General features: G+C 40.5%; 3 protein-coding genes across 3 annotated transcripts; all 3 read left to right on the top strand.

Annotated features, from left to right (window-relative positions):
* The first annotated feature begins 7,039 nt into the window (after nt 1-7,039).
* On the top strand, nt 7,040-12,672 carry LOC148342638 (uncharacterized). The gene is made up of 7 exons (XM_088306013.1): nt 7,040-7,078; nt 8,462-8,635; nt 9,114-9,251; nt 9,335-9,421; nt 9,702-9,793; nt 9,861-10,050; nt 12,360-12,672. The coding sequence occupies exons 1-7, from the start codon at nt 7,040-7,042 to the stop codon at nt 12,510-12,512; spliced, it is 873 nt and encodes a 290-aa protein (XP_088162139.1). The 3' UTR covers nt 12,513-12,672.
* A 732-nt stretch (nt 12,673-13,404) lies between these two features.
* LOC148342637 (uncharacterized) lies at nt 13,405-17,118 on the top strand. The gene is made up of 9 exons (XM_088306529.1): nt 13,405-13,859; nt 14,708-14,853; nt 14,922-15,034; nt 15,176-15,323; nt 15,745-15,840; nt 15,917-16,009; nt 16,179-16,270; nt 16,339-16,513; nt 16,724-17,118. The coding sequence occupies exons 1-9, from the start codon at nt 13,802-13,804 to the stop codon at nt 16,877-16,879; spliced, it is 1,077 nt and encodes a 358-aa protein (XP_088162655.1). The 5' UTR covers nt 13,405-13,801; the 3' UTR covers nt 16,880-17,118.
* Nucleotides 17,119-19,671: 2,553 nt separating this feature from the next.
* On the top strand, nt 19,672-22,308 carry myct1b (myc target 1b). The gene is made up of 2 exons (XM_088306769.1): nt 19,672-20,158; nt 21,467-22,308. The coding sequence occupies exons 1-2, from the start codon at nt 20,104-20,106 to the stop codon at nt 21,949-21,951; spliced, it is 540 nt and encodes a 179-aa protein (XP_088162895.1). The 5' UTR covers nt 19,672-20,103; the 3' UTR covers nt 21,952-22,308.
* The last annotated feature ends 459 nt before the right edge of the window (nt 22,309-22,767 follow it).

Raw genomic sequence — 22,767 nt, 5'->3', positions numbered from 1 at the left:
ACACCAACGACTGCAGCCCGGCCCACGATAACAACACCATCGTCAAGTCTGCCGACGACACGACAGTGGTCGGTCTGATCTCGGAAGGTGACGAGACAGCCTACAGAGAGGAGGTAAAACGACTGACGGCTTGGTGCGAGCACAACAGACATTGCAAATACAAAGGAAATCGTCATCGACTTCAGGAGGAACAAGACGGTGCCGCCCCCCCTCTGCATCGAAGGCGTGCGTGTGGAGAGGGTCCCACACGTTCAAGTTCCTGGGAGTACAGATCTCCGACGACCTTTCTTGGACTCACAACACCACAGCAGTGGTAAAGAAGGTCCACCAGCGTCTGCACTTCCTGAGAGTCCTCAGGAAATTCAACCTGGACAGGAAGCTGCTGCTGGCCTTCTACCACTCATCCATCGAGAGCCTGCTGACGTACCGTGTCTCCACCTGGTACGGCGGCTGCACTGAGGCGGACAGAGTGAGGCTCCAGAGGACGGTCAAAACGGCGCAAAGGATTATTGGCTGCCATCTCCCCTCCCTGTCGGACATCTACACCGCCCGGTGCCTCAGCAGGGCTCTCGATATCGTCAAAGACAATACCCACCCAAACTCACACCTGTTCGACCTGATGCCCTCTAGCAGGCGCTACAGGTGCATCCAATCAAGGACCAACAGACTGAGAAACAGTTTCTTTCCGAGAGCCATCTCCATTCTAAACTCTCACACACACACACGACCACCCTTACCTTGCAGAACAGCAACGTGATGTGTTTTTATATATCCTATTCAGTATTATTTTCCATTGTACTAACTATTCTCTTATTTATCTAATTGATATATTTATCTGAATTAGTGTTGTATTGCACTGGAGAGGGGAGCTCTCACATCTCGTTGCACACTTGAGTACAATGACAATAAAGGGATTTCTGATTCTGATTCTGATAAGGATGGGCCATACCAGGTATCGGTGCCTCATTTTAAAGTATCGGTCCTCCCATTAATTTCATAAAATTTTACGGGAATTTCCTGAACTGTTTTGCGTCATATAAATCCTACTCGAGAATGATCAGTTGTGGCTTTTTTGGTGGAAATTTTAGGAAACTAAATCATAAGTGGTATGTGCACTTGGTATCGGTATCGGTGACGACTCGTACTACGCGTACTGGTATCACTCTAGTTGTAATGTTTTGATGATACGTTTGTTTTTTTTTAAAGATTTTATGTTATAGTTAATGGTTGTTACATTGCTCGAGTAAAGTCATTTCACAATAAAGAGAATAATGTTCCAAGAGTCAAGTTGGAACGCTATGAGAACACAAATCACAATATTTGAGAAAATGTCATAATGTTACGACAATTAAGTGTAATATTACAAGGAAAAAAAAGATATTGTTCTCATACTAGGGGAAAGTTGTTGATATTAAAAAAAAGGCAGAACTTTCATAATATTTTAGACATTACTACAATAATGTTGCAAATTTATGGGTAGGTCACAGAAAGTCGGAATATCAGGAAAATAGAGTCGGAATTTTAAAAGTCGGAATATTATAGGAACATTTTTTTGACTGAACTGACATGAAAAGTTGACAATACACGTGTAATGTGAAAAAAAAGCCACAATATTATGAGGGAAAAAAATGGCATTATTGTGAGGGAAATATAAAAGTTCTGAGAATAAAATACATTTTTGTTGTAACACTACAAGAATAAAAGGTCGGAGTTTCGGAATGTTATGAGATTATAGTCATATTATTTTGAGGAAAAGGTTAGAATAATAATATTAGGATTTTTTTTTTTTTCCCTAATTCAAATCTGCAATTGTATTTCACAACAAACCCGAGCGCAAAGAAATGGACGGTTTTAGGGCATCTCGGTACAGATGAGAGCGGCGCTCGCTTACTCGCTCGCTGGCTCAACCGCGTCTGGTCCTGATCCATTGAGTCCTTTCGTACCGCGTTTCGGCCGCTCTCCTCACCGACCGACAGTGACAACGAGATGAGATGAGGTCACGTTCCAGATCAGGTGCTCAGTCCAGCACATGGTGCTGACACTAGACTGATGATGTCACACACGCCATCATGTCAAAAACACAACTTGGATTAGGAAAACAATCCTGTAAATTGGACTTCAATTTGGTACGTTTGTTGCTTTGAAATTTTTGCAGTTCACGCATCTTTCTTTTTTTTTTTTAAACACAGTTTAGACAGTATGAAAAATCTTCACAGCGGTTTAGTTTTTCCACATTTCGTTATGTTTCAGTGTCAGTAGAAAACTCTACAAGAATAAAATAAAATAATGCAGTTGTAATGTTTCAGAAAAATCTCAAGCACCGCCCCCCGCAATGACAACAAGGGAAATCCTTTTTAGAATTGTTTTCAAGTTGATTAAAAGTTAAAAATCTTTTTGCCACATTTATTTTGGAATATGGATCACATGAATATTTTTGCAAATATATTTAAGAAAAAAATGGGAGGGAAAAAAGCAAGCCTGTGAACATTTGGTGCATGTGGAAATAATTCACCTCGTATAACTTTTGTTATTTTATGTTACATCCACACTGCAAAACGGATTTAAATCTACATTTTGAAAGCAAAATGACTGTTCGAGGCTTGCAGATGGAACAGATCATGTTTGCAGAGCGACAGTGTCACCTAGTGGTATTTTTGCGCTACTACAGGGAAGGGAAAAAAAGCCTTTGGCGAAATCATATCCAGTTCTATGTTGGACTCAAACCCAAATTGGCTGTTAATTAATCCTATAAAATAAGGGTCAACTCAGGGAGTGGTCGTGGGCCGCCACCGGTTGCTCATCCCTGCCGAGGCTAATTCAAAACGTGAATATGAATATTTGTTTGTCAACGTGATTGGCTGGTGACTGGTCCAGGGTGTGCCCCCTGTGTCGAGGAATTGGGTGTGTGTGTATTTATTTATTCATATATTTGTATTTTTTAGGGCTTCAGACTGGTAGAAAATGACAAGTCACCACAGTGTCTGTTATGAAATATTTGTGGTTGTGGTGCCGAAGTTTCTGCTTTGACTTGCATTTCCTGTGCAAAGCTGGCCCGCATTCGAAACCGCGTTGCAGTTGTCACGACATGACTACAAACAGTTTGATTTATGCAGACGAAAAAAAACAAAGTTTATTGAAATTAAAAGAAGGGCTGCCAAATGAAAAGTTTGAGATTTTTACTGACTGGACTGATTGTCATAAGGTCGCCTCGTCAAAAACGTGACTGGAGTGAGGTTCCCTAGCTTGGTCAACTTAGAAAAATTTGAATGATTGTCACAAGGCAAAACATGAGGAGATGGACGTTCCCCAGCTTGGTCAAGTTCAATTTCATTCATCAATTCCGGTGCATCCCTTCAACTTTGATACCGTTGAAGTGGGAGTATTCGCAGAGTGGAAGGACTTTCACGAAGCCACTTTGACAACAAAAAAAAAATGACAGGACTGAGGTTCGGCAGTGTGACAAACTTAGAACATGCATACCTATGCATCGTGACAACTTTGATAAACTGGGAGCAGGAGTTTTTCACGACTCGAATGTTAACGTCTTGTCTTCTAGTGCAGATTTGTGTTCGAGTTTTATTGTGTGTGTGCGAGTGTGTGTGTATTAGAACGACTTCACACTGGCCCGCAGCCCAGCCACTGAATCAGCAGCACCCCGCTTTGCAGCAGTAGCACAGCAGAACACACACACACACACACACACACACACATTGTTGAAGTCAATAATAAGACAGACACTCACCCTGCAGCTTTTGCATCACATTAGCGATGTCCGCACATCCTGTGACACGACGCCTCGGACAGGCCATGACGTCGTCTTTGAAAGTGTGTGTGCGAGGGGGGGTGAGCGTGTGTGTGTCTTGAGTGTGAGTGTGTGTCGACTGTGATGCTCCGATTACGTCATGAACTCCATCGTCCAATGGCTGCGTCTCCTCCGTCCATGTCCTGCGGCAGACAAATGTTTGTTATTCATTTAAATGAGGCACTTTTTCAACAGGAAAACTACAGAATGAAATAGTAAAGCAGATATTTATTAAGATGTAAGTTATTAAACTGTCCAGGTTGGATTTCAAGTTTCATTAAAAATATGAAATAACGTTAAGAAAATGAAATACAGCTGGATATTACTATAGAGAGATGGTTAGATTTTTTTTGCTAGTTTTTTATTTCATGTTAAAATGTCAGCTAACAATTATTTACTGAAGTAAAAGAGGCGATTTGGAGTTTGTTTTCGCAGTCTTTACTTTCTGTACTTTTACTTGAATGCGTGTACTTTGCGGTTTCTGTTGTACACGAAAATAAATAAAGATTGCAGGTGCACTAACAAACGGTGACGTTTAACCATGTTAGAGGACAGCAAAACGAGTTAAATCGACCATTAAGTTTACTGCTGGTTAATGAGGAACTAGCTTCTACTTATTAGCATCCATTAAAAAAAAAAAAAAAACTTCTCGAATGATGTTTTGTTGACGAAGTTTACGCACATAAACAACGACAGAACAAAGGACAACTGAATTTCCACATTGGCGTGTGTGAGACGACAAAAAGAAACCATAGAAAGGAACACAAACGTGAAGGTTTAGCTCTTACTGAGTTTGGATTCGTCCACTTTGCTCGTATCAACTTGCTCACCGGAAGTGAGAGTATGTTGCCCGGTTGCCATGGTAACGCGGTATTAAAAAAAAGGGGAGGAAGAAATGAGTAGGCAGTCTGAGGAAGCGGTATTCTCCGTTTTGTGTGTGATGTGATGTTATAAAAATCATTTCAATGTGTGAAAATTGTCTTTGCCACATTTTCAACAAAGAAATCATTTATACAAAACTTATAGTTCTCTCCATTGTCCCTCAACTTAAAGATAGTGGTAAAAACAACTGCAAATGGTTCGGGAGCAAACAACTTGCTTGCTTTGTTTGTGCAAACTATAAAATCCACCCGATCATCATCCAACCCTTATCCTAACATCGCTGTCATAAATGTCAATATTTTTTATCTTTTAAATTTGTTCGAACGCAATTTCTTGCTTTAGCCTCCAAAAATACATGTTGCGTTTTTTTTGTATTATTTAGTCTTTTAACACTTTGAAATAATACAAACACGTTCAAAACCATTAAATATATTGACAAAGCACAAGAAAAGTACATATAAATGTTGCTTAGTTTAACAGTGCACTGTCCCATGTGTTTACAGTAAACAAAACCCATGTCCTTCCAAACCAACAAACTCATCTCACGCAACCGTATCTCATAATAAAACTCTTTCGATATAAACTTCACCAAAAAAAATGAGGCTCCGCTTGAAAAAACATTTCCTGTTTTCTCTTCTTTCAAATGTTCAGTGTTATTAAACACAATCTGTGCCGCCACCCAGTGGCCAGACGTGGCCATTACATCTCAGAATAAAGACCAAAACCAAGTTGGAATGGATACCCTTGAGGACAAACTCTTCCACTGCCCACACTGCTCGTCCTGAATTTGAGATTCGACTTCATTTTCAACGCATATATAATGGCCGTCAGTTAAACGAGAATTTTCAGGCCAGCCAGATGCCTTTCATCTGCGAAAAGGAGGGATCCACTTTACTGTATTGGACAAGAAACGGGTCTTAGCTCCTCAGTACGGCACTAATATCGTCCCACTGCCACCATACAGTGCTCGAATCGCATGTTTGTGCTCGTTGGCCAGTCAAAGCAAAAATAAATAAATCAAATAAAAATCATCCGAACAATGGCTCGTATCTCGAAAAACTTAAGTGGAGTCACTTGTATCTCAAGTCGCCACACACACGTCATATCGTCACACCGCGATGCTGTGATGTTTTCATTTTCAAATCACAACACTGTTGTAAATATATTGAACCATGAAAAAAAACGTAATTTTCGGTTGCACACGACTAAAATGTGGTGAAGGGATTCATGTTCCCTCTTTTCCTCAGATGATATATTAGATTGGCACATTTTAATTGTGTGCAAACGATGTCAGAATGTATTAATTACATTTATTTTATTTCTGTGTAGCATGTATCACATTTTACACCAACTCAAAATTTGTCAAAATCAAATTACGGCCCGCGGGGTCACATGGAGCACATTTCTATTGCTTTAATTTGGCCGTTCATGCTTCATTAAAATTGATTTATTCATCCCGAATACAATTTATCCCATTGAACATTTATTACATTTATTTATTTCCCCCTTCATTTCTGTCGCGATTCTTAGTTTAGCGTGGTTGCTACTTTTATGGGATTAAGTCGTAAGCATTTTATTGTTTGGGATTGGCGTTCGAATGAGTATGTCAAAGCCATTTGTTTTAAAAGTAAAATCATTTCAAATAAAATAGAAAACTGCAAACACAGTGACACTTTGCTATAGGCGTGATTAAATTCATGTTTAATTATTTTAATTAGGAAATATAGTTGATGATAATAAATGATTTTATAAATTAAAATAAGGAGATGTTGCTAGACGATTAAGTATTTGCAATAAAGTAAATAAGGTAATGAAATAAACTTTGATGAGGAGATTTTTTTTTTTCAAAGCAAAATGTAAAAACAGCAACACACTGCGTAACCATTTGCGACTATACCAAACCAAAGCTTTTTTGGGCAGGCTTTATCAGCTTTCATACTTGAAATGTCGTACGGTCGAACTTGAAATCAGACGCAAAGTGCGTCACAAAAACTAACAAAAAATCACAAACGCATTCCAAAGCAAAAAACAAAACAAAACAAAAACGAAGAGAGCGGCGGGCGACCTTGTGAGCCACCTGAGCATCGGTCAAATCGCCCCGCGCTTTTGCACATCTTTGCACATTTCCGACCACGCCGCGTCGCCTTTCACAATGCGATATTGTCATTGGAAGTGTTTGGTGAGTTCACCGGCCGTTCTTTGCGTCTTTTCCAATTTAAGCGCTTTTAATTACAATTGGATTCTGACCAGTCTTAATTTCAATTACAGCTTCATTTTTGCCTTGTTACAATGTGATTTATTTGAAAAGACAGATGCACATATTTTGAAGTGAGTTCAAAGATGATATGTCATACCATGCGCAGAGTTTTGTCTCAACATTCTTCAGAGAACGACGTCTGCGATTTACATGTGTTTTTGCATATATCCACAAATATATCTGCGATTATTGCGAGTTTTTCACATTACAAACTTATCATTGGTTTTTCACATTTTTTTATGTTCTGAGTCGCCATGACTTAACCCTTATTTTTAATCGATTGTGCTTGGGAATTGCTAAATATTTGTGGGTCAGCTGACATCCCTCTTCCGTCCGCCAGAAGGCAGTGTTGCTGCCTCCATTAAACGGAAAGAGTCATCTCCCACTCGGCTTTAAAAGTGAGAACTGAACTCGCCTTTATCTGATTCGGTTTATGTAACATAAATTGGGAAGCAAAATCAGCCCGTAACACACCAAAGACTGCACTGCTGCTAAGCAATCTCGCAGCAGGGAACAAAGAACGGTAGTATTTTGTTTCCCAACCTGTGTTAAATAAACACACAATGGAACATCACATAAGGTCTCCATTTTAATTGTTCAATTTTCATTTTTTTAACGAAAAAACGGAACACGACTCGTTCCCATTGGATGGAGGCAGCAACACGCCCCCCCCCCCAGCGGGCCGAGGACGACGGGCCTTTCCACGCTTGATGTTACATATTTGTGTGTTCGCGAGATTATGTGTGCGCGTGTTTTGAACTGCGTGACGTTTGTGTAAAAAAGTCATGAATGCACACACATTAAAATACACGTGTGAAAATCGTGGATATATATTTTTCATTTACTATTTTAGTGTTTTTTTTATTTATATATATTTTTTTACTCAGTTAATTTGACTTTTTTCTCAGTCCCGTCTCAGGAGTCTACTCCAGTTTATGCATTGCACTGAAAAGTTAAATACGTCTATACTGTACGTAACAAATTTACTGTTATATCTGATTTATCCCCGGATCAATAGTTCACCTCACAGTTCGGAGGTCGCAGGTTTGAATCCAGTCCCTCTCTGTAGTTTAATAATCAAAAATCACCTCTCGAGGTTGTGCATTTGCGTCTTCATCATTAGATTATATTCTTTTTTTTTTTTAACCCCATCTCTGAGGTATGATCGGACAGTAAACAGCCAATCAGAATCAGCCCTAGTGTAGGACTCCTGATTGGTTAAGAATTGTGGCACAATTGTCACGCCTGCTTCGCAAGCGTGAATCGGTGTTTTCTGTACATAGACGAGAGAAGCCGTAAGCGTAAAACCTATTTCGCGTGTACGGGGGTCTAGTTTACGTTAACAGGTTGCATTCCACCGTGAGCCACTAGAGGGAGCCCAGTCCCCACACTTCAAACGTCCTGGACTAGGGTGAGATGGTTTTTTTCGTGTGTGCGTGTGCGCGCGTGTCTGTTTTTAATGAATTACATTGGAACGCGGAGAATTGTTTTGATAGCATCAATGATCCCACTTTTGTCAGGTGGCCATCGTGGTGGCAGTCCTAATCCTGTTGACCATCGCGATTACGGTGCCGCTGCTCAGCATCTACGGTTCCAACACCCAGTCCGACACCGACCTCAGTCCATTCAATTACAAAAACGACACCGATCGTGTCAAGGGCAATCTCAAGGAGGCATCAAACCTTCCAAATGTGGTATTCATTTTTCTATATATATTTCAGGAATTTGTTTTAGAACTCAAATTACATATGCAGATTATTTGAATGTCTCCATCGCCACCTCACTTCTGAAATAACAAATGGCTCCAGTTATCTTTTCTCAAAATGTCTTAAATATTTTTGTGTGAGGGCAAGGAATGTAATAGTTCGGGAATTTTATAGTTTTTTGTTCGTTTTGAGTTAGTTTTTGTTAACTAAAATAACTTTGTTGACTCATTCACTGCCATTTTTCCTGAGCTGGCAGTGAATGAGTGGAATGATTCTCACTATAATTAGGAAATAGATTAATATCGGGGGAAATTCGTTTTGATTGTTTTTTTCCTCTCTTCTGATTAAAAAAACTGCTTGGGGGGGGACAAGGACACCACTATAACAACCACCATCTTAAATTGGATTTAAGAGCTTTGTGAATATGCCTCGCTTTTAACCTCCGACACTTATCTATCTCAACCAGGATCCACTCCAGTGTAAAATTCAGGGAAAGCAACTTACCGTTGCAAGCAGCAATTTGATGGATTTCAACTTGACTGAACTGATGGCAATAGAGCTCATCAACATTATGGCCCGGTCGGGAAGAGTCCAGTTTGACAGTGTGAGCGCTCGTCTCCCGTGCAGGGACTGACCCAAAGTCGCGTCACAGCACGATCATGTTTACTTGTGTCTTGTTTCCTAAAGAAATTGCAGCACACATCCATTTTCCTCACCAAACCTGAGGTGAAATGCTCAAGCAAACTGTTGATGGAGACTCTCTGGGTGGTTGGGGTGAGTTGGATTTTGTGTGTGTGTGTGTGGGGGGGGGGGGGGGGTGCGTGTGTGTGTGTGTGCGTGTGAGCGAGAGAATGGTGAAGCCATTATTAGAGCTTTCAAACATCAAACCACATTGGTAATAGGACATCTGTAAGAGAGTCTCATTCACTGCCATTGACGGATATAGACGCCCAAAAAGTCCATTCATTTTACCTGGGCTGGTCGTGAATGAGTTAACACCAAAAATGAATGGTGGCATTTTTTGAAGACAAATTATTGCATTGTCTCGTCACAGCCTGTCAAGACTCAAGTGGGGCAGCTGGTGCACAGACTCAGTGCGGGTCAGCGCATCGTCATCCGAGGGAAAGTCCATGACAACCCAGTATGGTACGGAGCAACATCCCCCACAAATAAGGCTGTTCCTATGGCAACGTGTCGTGCTTTTGTGTTGCAGTTTTTCCGTCAGCCTGGCCACTGACAAGTACCACATTAACGCTATCGCAGCATACTTGAACCCTCGCTTTAAATTCCGGGACGATGTCAATGTGTTTGTTCGTCAATCTCGCCAGTCTCACGAAATGACCTTGGGCTGGAGGAATGATACTCAGGACGCGTTCCCCTTTGAACCAAACCGATTCTTCGAGGTATTTGTATTTGTATTTGTTTTTATTTTTGAAAGTATACAGGGACAGTGCATATTAATCAAACAGTTTCCTGTAAATATGCCAGATTCTAGCCAATGGCTAATTTGCATCCGTTGTCCCTGTAGCAGGTTGATGTTAGACTATACAATAGAAAACATATGACTTTAAAATACAGTACAGTTTCAAGAAACACACTAATGGACATATAAATACATTGAATGCAACCAAGTATGAGTAGGAGTTGCAAAGTGCTGCAGTGCTAGCTTTCATGCTTGTTAAAGTGTTATAGTGCAAAAAGTGCTTGACTGTTAAAATGCTACAAGTCAGATGATGTCTCAAGTAGTAAAAACCAAAAACAGATAACAGCGCGACAGACAATTCCAAAGACATATTCACAAACAGAGGGTTTCCTACTCAATGGTAATCATGTAAACTGAGACGAAATATGATTACAGACTCGATTCTCTAGAAGCCAGGTTTTTAGGTGTTTACCAAAGGAAGTAAGAGTGGGTAAGTCTCGTACGGCATTTGGTATTGTGTTCCAGGTGTGAGATGCTCTGTATGAGAACACTGACTGGCCAAAGGTACTTTTTCTGAATGGAACTGTACAAGTCACCTCTAGACCCTGCTCTGGTTGACCTCTTCATATTCTTCTGCACATATTTGTTTAGTGGAGGTGGAGCCAAACCATTGAGAATTTTATACACAAGGTGAAATGAATCTTGTCACTCTCCACATTCCGCTCTTAACTCATTCACTGCCATTGACGGATATAGAAGCCAAAATGTAAATTCATTTTACCTGGGATGCCAGTGAAAGAGTTAATGCGATAGCAATAGCAGTTTATGGGTGGGCAGCAGGGAGAACTGGGACCTTCCTGTGTCAAGTTGGCATGTTTTGTTCGGGGACGCTTAATGTCAAAAAGCTGATGTAAAAAAAACTAGGAGCAATTGTCATGAAAAATAAATATATATATATAAATATATATATATATAAATATATATATATATAAATATATATATATATAAATATATATATATATAAATATATATACAGGTTTGTTCGGTTTTATTTTATTTTTTTCAAATGTTTTAGTATTAGTTTTAAAAAGTTTGAGTTTTTTTTCAAAAACACTAAGTTTTATTATTAGTTTTAGTTTAAGGTTAAAAAAAGACCATGTAAGTATTGTGCAGGGAAAATTCCAACAAAAATATTATTTCATAACATTTTGATAATACAGGTTTATGGTTTTAACAGTCCACAGACTTTGAATCACAAAAAGTGGCGTGCCTAGCGCTCCGAAAGTTAGACGCATGCATCCGTGCGCCCTAATTATAATAACACTGGGATCCCTTGTTTGCAAAGTTGCCATCTTCTAAAGTTGATTTGTGGCTTGAATTCCTGTCGAGAAGTATCAAACTTGGGTGTACAGTGTACCATTTTTCAAAATGTTTTCAGGCATGAAACAAAAATTCAAAGCACTTTTTCTCGCGTTTGGAACGGAGTTAAATTTCAAGAGCAGGCGAGCCATTCAAGCCAACACCACACGCGACCTCGTCTCCGAGGAGCGACTTTATCAGCAGCGGCTTGATGATGTCATTTCCGTGCGACAAACATAAAGAGGACTATCCCTCCCAGATGGTTGTCGAATCTTCTCTTCGTCCGGGAAACGGTCGTGTCGTTAACATAGAAATAAAGCCTTTAAAATCAACCCCAAAGGCTCATGTTTTAAATTATTTTAATTCATTAATAAATTTTAACATGACAATAACGAAGCACATTTTCTTTACAATTTTAATTAGTTTTGTAAACACAAAATTATTATATTTTTGAATCATTTTAGTTTTTATTTTATTTCCTAAACAAAAATGTTTTTTCGATTTTAGTTTGAGTTATTTCGTTGATTTTCGTTTGGTAACCTTGATCTGGATGCAGTTGATTACATTTCGTGCAACCGCTTGACAAAATAAGATTAAGTTTTGTTGAGTAAAAGGTCGCTTAACGCTCAAAATCTTCGACCAATCATCATCAAATCCAAAATAGGGTGGCAATTGTGAGCGCGCTGAAGAAAGAAAAAAAAAAAAGTTACTACTTTAAAAAAAAAAATATGTAACTGGATCCATCCACTTGACAAAATAAAAGCGAGGAAATTCACCACACCATTTTTTGGCTCAGTATGCGTAGTTTTGCACATGAACTTTGGTTCGGCCTTTTAGACGCTCACCATGTTAGCATGCAAGACTCGGCACGTCCTGGTTGAGGCGACCATTTGCTTTGAAGTTCCTCACCTTTGCTGTGTTGGCATTCAGATGATCATCTTGCGTGACCATGATCCTTACACCATCATCATCACCATCACCGGCAACTCCACGTTGTACTACACGTCGAGAGTGGCGTTCGACGAAGTCACGCATGTGAGAACATTTGGCAACATGACCGTGCTCGACATCTGGCAGGAGTGACACGGCGGCGACATCGGAAGCTGGTGCTTATTATGCATACAGGCTGCCAGGATGGCCGAGTGGTCTAAGGCGCCGCGTTCAGGACCCAGTCTCCCCAGGAGGCCTGGGTTCGAATCTCGAATTTCCCCATTGTGGGACTAATAAAGGCAATATTATTATTATTATTATTATGTCATACTATCTTTTGATCCTAACTTTTTTTTTGTTTTTGTTTTCACCAATGAATGCGGCTGTTTACTGTCAAATGACACAATAAGTGTGTAATAAACAGCATTTTTTAAAAAAACAGGATATGTCTCGGGACTTGTTTCTGCATTTTAGACAAACTACATTAGTGAGTCTCGACCACATGGGGCGGAGCTACGGTGAGAGAAAATTGGGAAACGCAATTTTGGGATATTTCCGTAGGTTTTTATTGTAAGTGCATGTTTAAAGGATAAATACAAAAGCCATGTTCAACACTGGCAATGTTGCCTGCGTGTGCGAGAATGTTGTTCTGAAAATGTGCAAAATAAAGCGGCATGTGAGTTCACAGACCAAAAAGAGGATGGATGTCTGATTTTTTTCCCCGTAAATTCATAGCAACTCAGAGATATTGGCTGGTCACTTTGTCGACTGTGGCGAGAGGCAGCTGCAGAAATGTCAACTGCTACAGGAGCCAATCCGGCTATCTATTTCGGCGAAAGGCACACTACACCCCGAACTGTGTTTAAGTTTGTTCTTTATTCACACGAGGCAACACTCTGTTAAAACCCAACAGGGTAACAGACTTAAATAGTTCTTAAACTTGGTAAACGCCTGAATTACGTTCAACTCGGTCGCACACTTGTGACGTCACGACGACACAACTTGTCGCCCGTCTGTTGCAGTGTACGCACACGCAATGATGCCCGCGCACTAGTCAGACGACGCCATCAGTGACAGCTCAACCAAATTGCGAAGTTGATTTTGATTCTGTAATTCTTGAATGATGAACCAAAATGACAGTTGTGTACATACAAAACGTAAAGGCCGTATGAAAATTCGTTTTTATTTTTCTCCAAACGCTTTGAATAAAACGAGCGTACGCCATCGCGGTGTTTCAGTGACGCCCTCGTCTTCCTTTGCGACGTCGTCGTCGTCGTCATCCTTTGCGTCGATGCTTTTCGTGCGCTGCTCATTCGTTGCCCCAACATTGCAGTGAAGGTGCAGCTGGTCCTCGCTGCGACTCTTTGACAAGTCAAGAGAAGAACCCCTCTCACTTGGTCGGGACGTCCACGAAGCATTGGCCGCTGGCCAGAGACTTGAAGATGATGTGTCGACGCAAAGCCTTACTCCTTCTCCTGTTGGGTCTCCTTCTGGGTCATGGTGAGATTTTACAACATTTATTTACGAGTTTTCCCTTTTTATTGTGGCTGCTGAAAACTAAAGTTCGATGAGCAATTAAAAATGTAATGAATATGCAAAGCCTTTCAGAATGTTCGTCTGTGGCCAACTGGGCTAAAAACTTTGGGCATAGTTGTCTATTTTTAGGTACAACTATTTTTATGAACAAAATCGGACTTTTAATCTTTGTATTCCCTTACTGCGTCATATAGCCCTAACTTGTACGTCATGTAATGTGTAATATTTTGCAAGTGACTTTAATGTGAAGTATTATAGTGTAGTATATTAAATTGAAAGCGTTTGAAATTCTTGAATTTGACTTGGTGACCTTTGATTACCACAATCCTTCGGAAGTGATTGATTCAACGAGGACAAAAACTACACTACGACACAAGCACTTATTTATTTCGAATGCAATACCAAAGGTGATTTGGAACATTAAAAACAGAAATTAAAGGAACTTCCAGGCACCAAAGTCACAATTTTAGCAGCCACAAACGATGACAATAAAATAAATCCAGGGTCATTTCACGTTCCATCGTGATAGTGACGGATGAATAAGTTACGAAATGTGTACATTTATTTACATATTTAGAAATCGGCGGGGCCATGTGAGAACAGCGACTCCACGTGGACAACAATGAAACTACAACACATGTCGAGTTTTTGCTCTTTGAATACCGTGTCGTGGAGTATTTATTTCACTATTTATAACATTTATTACATTTTGATCCTCGCCCTGTCACACATTATGAAAAAGACTCGCTTAATTTTTGGTCCTCCGTACTAGTTTTGGTCAAGTTTCTTGTTTTTGCTGGTTTTCTTTCCAGGCCAGTGTGAGTGTCCGAAAGACTGGCTGGAGCGCGACGACAAGTGTTACTACATCTCCGCAGACGCCAAGACATGGAAGGAGGCGAATGTCTCCTGTTTGTCACACGACGGCAACCTGACCAGCGTTGTGGACGACGACGAGAAGGTCACATGATCCCACCTCCATCTCATCCACGTCTACTATTTAGTTGTGTGTTGTATGATTTCTTGTAGGAATGGCTGAAGACAACATTGGAACAGGACAAGGCCTGGCTGGGCCTGACGGACGAGGAGACGGAGGGACAGTGGAAGTGGACTGATGGAAGTCTTTTCAATGATTCGTTGGCGTAAGTGGCAGTGCGAAAGCACGCAAATGGAACAGAATTGGTCAGATTGCTCTTCCTGTTTGTTGCTAGGTAGATTTCAAAGGGCAAAAAAGATGACAACATAAGCGTAAAAGGGGCTGTTTTTCTTTTTTTGTGTATCAGGAACTGGGGGGACAAGCAGCCCAACAACTATGGCAACGGCAAGTACGGTGCAAACTGTGTTGCCATGGTGACCAAAAGTGGGGGTCTCTGGTTCGACTACGACTGTAACAGCACCGTGGCGTACTACATCTGCAAGTGCGAGTCCATGGTGAGTAGCAAGTAAAATAATAATAAAAATCTTCCAGTAAAATAAAATGAACAAGATTGTTGCCATTCGTCATGAGTAAGGTTTAAAAAAAAAAAAAAATTAGACCATGTTTTGAAAAATTCTGCCAGTGCGCACTTAGCGATAGCCGATGCGAAGCTAATCACAAACGATTGCTGATGCTAAGCTAATCACTAAGCTAATCACAAACGATTGCCGATGCTAAGCTAATCGCGAGCGATAGCTGATGCTAAGCTAATCACTAAGCTAATCACAAACGATTGCTGATGCTAAGCTAATCACTACGCTAATTACAAACGATTGCCGATGCTAAGCTAATCGCGAGCGATAGCTGATGCTAAGCTAATCACTAAGCTAATCACAAACGATTGCCGATGCTAAGCTAATCAAACTTTGGTTTCAGGTGGTGGTGCCAAACCGCACTCAAGTGTTGGACGAGACTGACCAACTGGCGGTGGAGCTGGTCACCAAGATGGCCGCCACGGGAAAGATCGTGACTGTGAGTGGTCGCCTCTGGCACAAACGTCACGTAATGACATGACGCTAACTGTTGTCCTGACTTTTTATAAATCAAGACACCAGAGGACAATGTGACCGTGGCCGATCTCCAGTCATGTTCGGCAGACGACGTCACATGCTCAACTTTACTGGTTATGAACGCTGTCGGGGTGTGTTTTTATTGTAATGCAGATGCTGTCAAGCATTCTTAACATTGTTAAAAACATTTCAACCCAGTCAAACTAAAGCGGTAATGTGACATAGAAGACGGCACTGATGCACTTTCAGACGATTTCTCATTCCACAGCATTTCTCGTTGTAAGATCGTCAGCATTCTAGTTGCAGGCAGCTCAAATTGGGAAGCTGGTTGAAGGACTCAGGGTGGGCAGCAGCCTCATCGTCAGAGGCCGGGTCCATGAGAACCCAGAACGGTACTTGGCCACATCCCCAGCAAATCAGGATGTTACCATGACAACACATTTTTGCTTTTGTGTTGCAGGTTTGCTGTCGACCTGGACATGGATTTCAAACGTGTCGCGCTACATCTGAACCCTCGCTTCAACTGGAATGGTGATGTGAATGTTTTTGTGCGCAACTCCCATCTGACTGATAAGTGGAAGTTGGAGGAGCGTCAGCTGGACTCGTTCCCCTTTGCACCCGGCAAGTTGTTTGAGGTACATGAATGACTCTCAATTCTACACACGCCTGCATTCCGACCGTAAATGTTTGTTGGTGGGAAGCATGAGAAACTTGGTTTGAGCTTGTGGCCCTCACGGGTTCAGGGTTTGATTCCGGCTCCGGCCGACCTGTGTGGAGTTTATCATGTTCTCATGTGGCTTTATTAACGACCGCTCTTTTGTTCCCCTTGCGGTCTTGTCGTTCAGATGATCATCCGGTGCGATGCGGACTCTTTCCACGTGACCGTCAACGGCAACGTCCAGTTTGCCTACCGGTACCGAGTCGCCCTTGACAAGATCACCCACGTGATCGTGAAAGGCGACGTGACGCTGACCGAGGTCAGGCACACGTGGCACAAGTGACATCTCGCCACTTTGGATATCATTCAACGCCGACAACGGACTGTCTAAACATGAACGAGCATATTTTACTGTATTCTAACTTTATTCTTATTTAATCACACGAACAAACATTAACCACAACTGGCGCTCGAGAAATTGTACCAGATGCCGTTTCTTGTTTTGCTAAGTTTTATTTCTTAAATGTATCTCTTTTCAATTTGTTTCTATCGTTTAGTCCAATAAAAGCATTACAAAAGGAAGTTTTGTCTTTCACACGCTCTGCAATTTCGTCTTAAAAAGCATAGAATATGGTGTCTCTTACTTCAAAAATGGATGTCAATATGAATTCCATTAACAGGCAAACCGATGAACCACACTTTGCAGATTTGGAAACTTTTCATCTGTACCGGAGAAGGGAGAATATTTTGTCGTAGAATCACACCAAGATTATTTTTTTTTTCAATAAAAAATAAAAAATTAGTGCTATAAATGTATTCAAAGGAAAACTTAATGACATGAAGATGTAAAAACAAGTTCAAAATGGAACTTGAATCGTATTTTAATGACATCATTCGCTTTTCATTCATAACTTGCAAACATATTTGCACGAGTTTTGAAATTCTTAAAATGTTGCAACCAGTGGAAAAAAAATATAATCAACTGGGTACCTGCATGTCAGTGACACAATGTTAAGGACTTTCCACAAGTCACTATTTCGAGTATATTAAAAACATTTTTTTGTCAGATTTGGAACAAATTATGTCTAAATTGATGGATTTGAACTAAAATGGAAATAAAAGGGCTGACTGAAAAACTGGTGAAAAAAGTGTGCGTTTCCCCCCTCGGTGAAACTAACCTAATGAAGTCCTGCCTCATTTTCAAACCCAAACCCAAATGGAGCTTCAGTGTCTCCCTTCTCGTCAGGACGATCAAACAAATGTGTTTCTTTTCCTGTCACATTAGGGGCTCCGTAGAAATGACCTGAGACACAAAAAAAAAATATGGGATATGAAACTGATTTGACCAAGATCTAAAATAATACGTCATAAAAAAAATACTTTCTCATAACAGGCAAACAGCATGACCAAGAATTCCATTCGCTGTTTGGTTTTATGAAATAAAATTTAATGACGCAAGCAGGAACGAAGCGAATTGTGAAGAAGTGAGAGATTTTTGAGTCATTGTACTTTTTAGATCTGTTTTCAGTGTCGCAGCCGTTGAAAATTGCCATTTGTGTTTGTGCGCGACATCAGACATTGAGTTGATTGGAGCGGAAGGAGCAGCACCGCCCCCTGGTGGCAAGTGTGCTTTCCTGCCGCTAATTTCATTCAAACCAATTAGCCGACCCCGATGGAGGACTGAAAGTCCCAAAATAAAAATAAAAATAATACGCCATGAAATGTTGAATCGAAATTGTCATTAAATGTAAAATAGATTCGTAAAAAAAAAAAAAAAAGAAAAAGCAAAATAACAGCTTTGAGGTTGAGAATTCATCTCACGAAAAATTAATGCACCTGGTGAGATTATTTAATGGTGCATTCATTTGATTTATTTAATTCCATGTTGAATGAATGAAACGGTTAATTAATCAATGACCATTTCATAGGGTATTTAATTTTGGCACCTTTACGTTTATCATATTTATCGTGACGTCAAAATAACAAAATAATTAAATTAGGGCTGTGAAAATTAAAGCATTTAACTCAGGTGATTATTCCAACATTTTTTTAACTCAGTTAAATATTTTAACTCAGTTAACTCAGTTTGATTTACTTCAAAAATAATTTGCATACTTTGTAAATATTGTGCCATATTATCTGTCTTGACTGTGTTGAAGTTCCCACTGGGCCTTGCAAACCAACACTGCTGGAGTGCGGCGCTTGTGGGCAGTTTTGAAGAAAAATGCTTGTAAAGATGTCTCCATTGAGATCAGGGGTGTCAAACTCATTTTTGTGAACGGGTCACATCATAGTTATGGTTTCCCTCAGAGGGCCGTTAGGACTGTGAACCCATACGATCACCTTATGTGATCACATACACACAAAAAATTCATGGAAAGCCATTTTTTTAAATTAGAAGCCAATAAGTAATTGTTTGTTCAAATATTGTATTTAAAAAGGGGAGGATTGGTAACCAATAAATGTCAATATCTCAGATCTCAATGTTGTTAAAAGTGAAGAAAATGTGCTAGAAACAGGAAGTTGGCGCACATGATTTGGCCTTTGCGGGCCACATAAAATGTGGTTGCGGGCCAGATCTGGCCCCCAGGCCTTGAGTTTGACACCTGTGATTTAGATTGTATTCAAGAATCCAAGAAAGCTATTAGAACAGTCTTTGGATGAAATCGATTTCATATTTGGGGATTTTGCACTAATTCCAAGATTATTCAAGTAATTCAAGTTTATCTGTTACAAGCTTTGCAAAAAATTGTCGCTGAAAAGTGTGATTAATCGCAATTAATCATGGATTTTTTTGTGATTAATTTGTTATCAAAAATGAATCACTTGCCAGCACTACATTATATATATGTTAAAATGAATGTTAAATTATGTAAACATTGAAGTGAAAACTAGTGACATACCGAAATAAAAAGGACCATGTCCATGTCAGATTTTTAACGAATGCATGTGTGACCCGTGAGATTTTCGAGGATGATGAAGATTCAGCTTGTCATATTTTGGAATTTTTCGCAAACAGATTTACCGGCTTGTCTAATTGCACACTGGATGGGTGGACATGCCCTCCAGAAAAAGATTGAATTCTCCATCATGAGAGGAAGTGAAAAGCAACATAGCAGGACAGACAGAGCGTTCTCCAAATATTTTGTGCGTTGATTGGAGCCGCAGTGAAGTGGAAAACAAAGCAACAATGGAAGGAAATCCCCAGCGAGACGGAGCGCTTGCATGAGAGCCAGCAGAGTCACCGGCTTCCATTTACAAAGCGCCTGCAATCATTTTCTCTTCAGGACATTTATTTTATAGACGGGGACTGTTAGCTAGGAAAGCATGAGATCTATCAAACAAGTCCCGGTGGAGTGGGTGGCCATCGTTGGATCGAGACGGGTATCGATCCAGAGGAAGTGATGCCGAAGGGAAACAACGCAACGTCGATAAGATGTGCTCATTTTTAAAAGGGAGGAAGGAAGCGTGACTGCAAAGTTTCCTCCAGAGCGACTGGACGCATTTGTGCAAGAAGCACAAGTTGCTCTTGAACGTGTTGGAAAGCAAAGCAAAACCACTGGAAAGATGGCACACAACGAAACGCATCCCTTCCTGGAAATACTCCAATCTTTTAATACGGGTGAGAACGTCTCGGTCTTCTTTTAGCACCTATTCTAGTCGTATAGAAATATATTTTTTTTAAAGTCTTCTGTTTGGTACACCAAACATCTTCACAGGGTTTCAATCCCCACCCCCCCAAAAAAGTTTTTTTTCACCTTAATATATTAGAAGAAAACATCTTTGTCCCTTTTGCCCCACTCTTATGTTAAATTTAAATGTTTTTTTAATGATTCGACATTTATTATTCAATTGACTCCATTTCATTTTGTTACGTCGTCGAACCAAATAAAAAAAAAACAAACAATTTTTTTCAGTGTAACGCAAAAATGAAAAAAAAAATTAAAGCAAGCACAAGCTAGCAGTCCTAACCTATTTTTTAACAGCATTTAAAAAATAGATATAATCGTAGACTGATTAACTAGTCGAACTGTGCCCACGAAAACGCGAGCAAAAATACTTTTGGAAAAACAATGGACATTTTTTTGAATAAATACATTTCTTGCAATAATTTAATAAAAAAAAAATCTCCAGTTTTGTCAAATTTTCCTTACATTTTAGATTTTTTCCCCCACATTTCTATCTATTCTGTTATATGGGACAAATTGGCTAATTTTAGTCACAAAAATAAATACATTTTCAAAAAGAATGGATAAGAAGAGGAACATAAAAAAGAAAAAAAAAACATTAAAAAAATCTTTTTTCAGCTTTGTGTGAGCAATCCTGTTTCATTTCGAGTGACCTGCTGATTGGAAGAATTAAAATACTGCCTATACTTTGAAATTAAAATAATGACAAAAGGACAGTTTGAAATCATGCTCTAATTTGGACTTTTGTTCCTCTGAAAGTTGTGGATCCTCTTCAACTATTTCATAAATGCTCAAATGCCTGACAGCTAAAATGCAGCTCAGATGGCTTGCGAAAAAAAAAAGACAAAAAAAAAACTGAGCAATGCCCATGTCCAACCCACACAGCAGTGGAGGTGATTGAAGATTTTACGTAACGTGCTAACTATAGCAACTGAGCCACAAGCATTGAAAGGTGGGTGGGCTGTTTATGACATTTACAAATCCCCCCCCCAAAAAAAAGCTTTGAGCAATTTTCCTGTTTTAATTTGTATTTTTGACCAAGTCAACCGATTGTGTCAGATTCCTAAACATTGGGACGTTGGTCTACCAGTGGAATTGCTTCTCTTTGCATTTCTTCATCATGTGACTGCAGACAAAAGTAGTTGAATGAATTCGGCATTATTATTATTATTATTATTTTTTTTTTAAATCGGCGTCTATTCCGATTTTGGATCAATTCCCCCTCATTGTGTTCTATCCAGGCGACATGATCCTGGCCTTCTGCTTGTCGGTGTTGGTGGGCCTGCTTCTGGGCGCCCTGGTCTACGTCCTGCTGACGTGGGCGTCCCGCCGCCGAGCCACCGCCCGCATCACCCGACGCTCGCGCAAGAAACGCGGCAAATCTTTGCGCTCCCAAATCCCGCCGGACGGCCAGCTGGGCCTCTACCGGAGCACTTTCCTCAGCGTCTACCGCCAGCCCTCGCTGGAGCCGGTGGGACCTCTGGGGAGCAAACCCGGACCGGAGACGTCCACGTTTCGACCCCTGCCCAGGAAAGGCAGCCTGGAGATGGGAGAGGACACCCGAGTGAGCCCGCCCGAGGACTCGGCCGATTCGGCGGCCCTGGTTCCCAACAAGCGCCACTCCTTCTGGCTGGGCGGGAACGGACTCAAGGGTTTCCTGCCCTCGCAGACGCCGCCGCCCGCCTACAATAGCATCATCCACGCGTTCCAAGAGTCCTGCACTTGATGCCAGCCACAGCCAAGCAGACTTTGCAGATTCTACCAAGACCATAAGAGGTCAAATCCGGAATTTGCTTCTCAACACCGTGGTTTTGCGAGATACCGGAGACCTGACTTAAACGGAACAAAATGTTTTTCAAGAGACTTTAGAACAGCTTTCGCTAGCTTCATGCTAACATCTAATGGAAAATTAAGTTTTCGCCTCTCAATAGTGGCCGCGGAGACAACAATCAGAATAAAGAAATTTGCCGCCACGTTTCATGCACGCAAATACTGGATTTTGCTGATCGGTTTTGAACGGGGCAAAGAAAATCCTGTCTGTTAACAAATGATGAATTTGTTGTTGTTTTTTTTTAAATGTATTCAAAGCTGATCTAACACCAACAAGTTATCTTTAATAAATGTTCCACAGAGAAGGGGACGAGTATTCTTATTAGTACCCGCTAACCTCTTTATGTTTGATTTGGACCGTCCTACAAAAAAAAAATAAAAATACAAATTCATGACCGGCATAGTTTTCACCATTTCACAAGCATATTTTTAAGTTTAATATACACTGGATAGATAAGTGCATTCATACCGAGGCCTCTTGTGAAGCCGTACTTAGTCCGACAAGAATAAATCCCCCTCATAACACCAATATTTATGGCACTGCAGCTGGAGAAACGATATACAGACACACTTACACACTCATGATTTTGACAGAACAGATGCCCGCACGATTGTTTCTGAAGGCCTCGGAAAGAATAGTGCGTGCTACTGGTAGCATGAAATCTGCCTGGCAACGGGAGCTAGCTGATGTCTGATTGGATAAAAAGTCATC

Source organism: Idiotropiscis lumnitzeri, chromosome 1, assembly GCF_059441095.1.
Source record: "Idiotropiscis lumnitzeri isolate Australia: NSW breed Sydney's pygmy pipehorse chromosome 1, RoL_Ilum_1.0, whole genome shotgun sequence".
Lineage (NCBI taxonomy): Eukaryota > Metazoa > Chordata > Actinopteri > Syngnathiformes > Syngnathidae > Idiotropiscis > Idiotropiscis lumnitzeri.
This window is presented reverse-complemented; position numbering and strand designations above follow the sequence as displayed.

Bases quoted from the DNA above. Each gene is read 5' to 3' on its own strand.
- LOC148342638 (XM_088306013.1), top strand. From the start codon at position 7,040: ATGCGCAGAGTTTTGTCTCAACATTCTTCAGAGAACGAC. The intron at 7,079-8,461 runs GTCTGCGATTTA...CACTTTTGTCAG, and splicing joins AACATTCTTCAGAGAACGAC to GTGGCCATCGTGGTGGCAGT. The intron at 10,051-12,359 runs GTATTTGTATTT...GTTGGCATTCAG, and splicing joins AACCAAACCGATTCTTCGAG to ATGATCATCTTGCGTGACCA.
- LOC148342637 (XM_088306529.1), top strand. From the start codon at position 13,802: ATGATGTGTCGACGCAAAGCCTTACTCCTTCTCCTGTTGGGTCTCCTT. The intron at 15,324-15,744 runs GTGAGTAGCAAG...CTTTGGTTTCAG, and splicing joins TCTGCAAGTGCGAGTCCATG to GTGGTGGTGCCAAACCGCAC. The intron at 16,514-16,723 runs GTACATGAATGA...CTTGTCGTTCAG, and splicing joins CACCCGGCAAGTTGTTTGAG to ATGATCATCCGGTGCGATGC.
- myct1b (XM_088306769.1), top strand. From the start codon at position 20,104: ATGGCACACAACGAAACGCATCCCTTCCTGGAAATACTCCAATCTTTT. The intron at 20,159-21,466 runs GTGAGAACGTCT...TGTTCTATCCAG, and splicing joins ACTCCAATCTTTTAATACGG to GCGACATGATCCTGGCCTTC.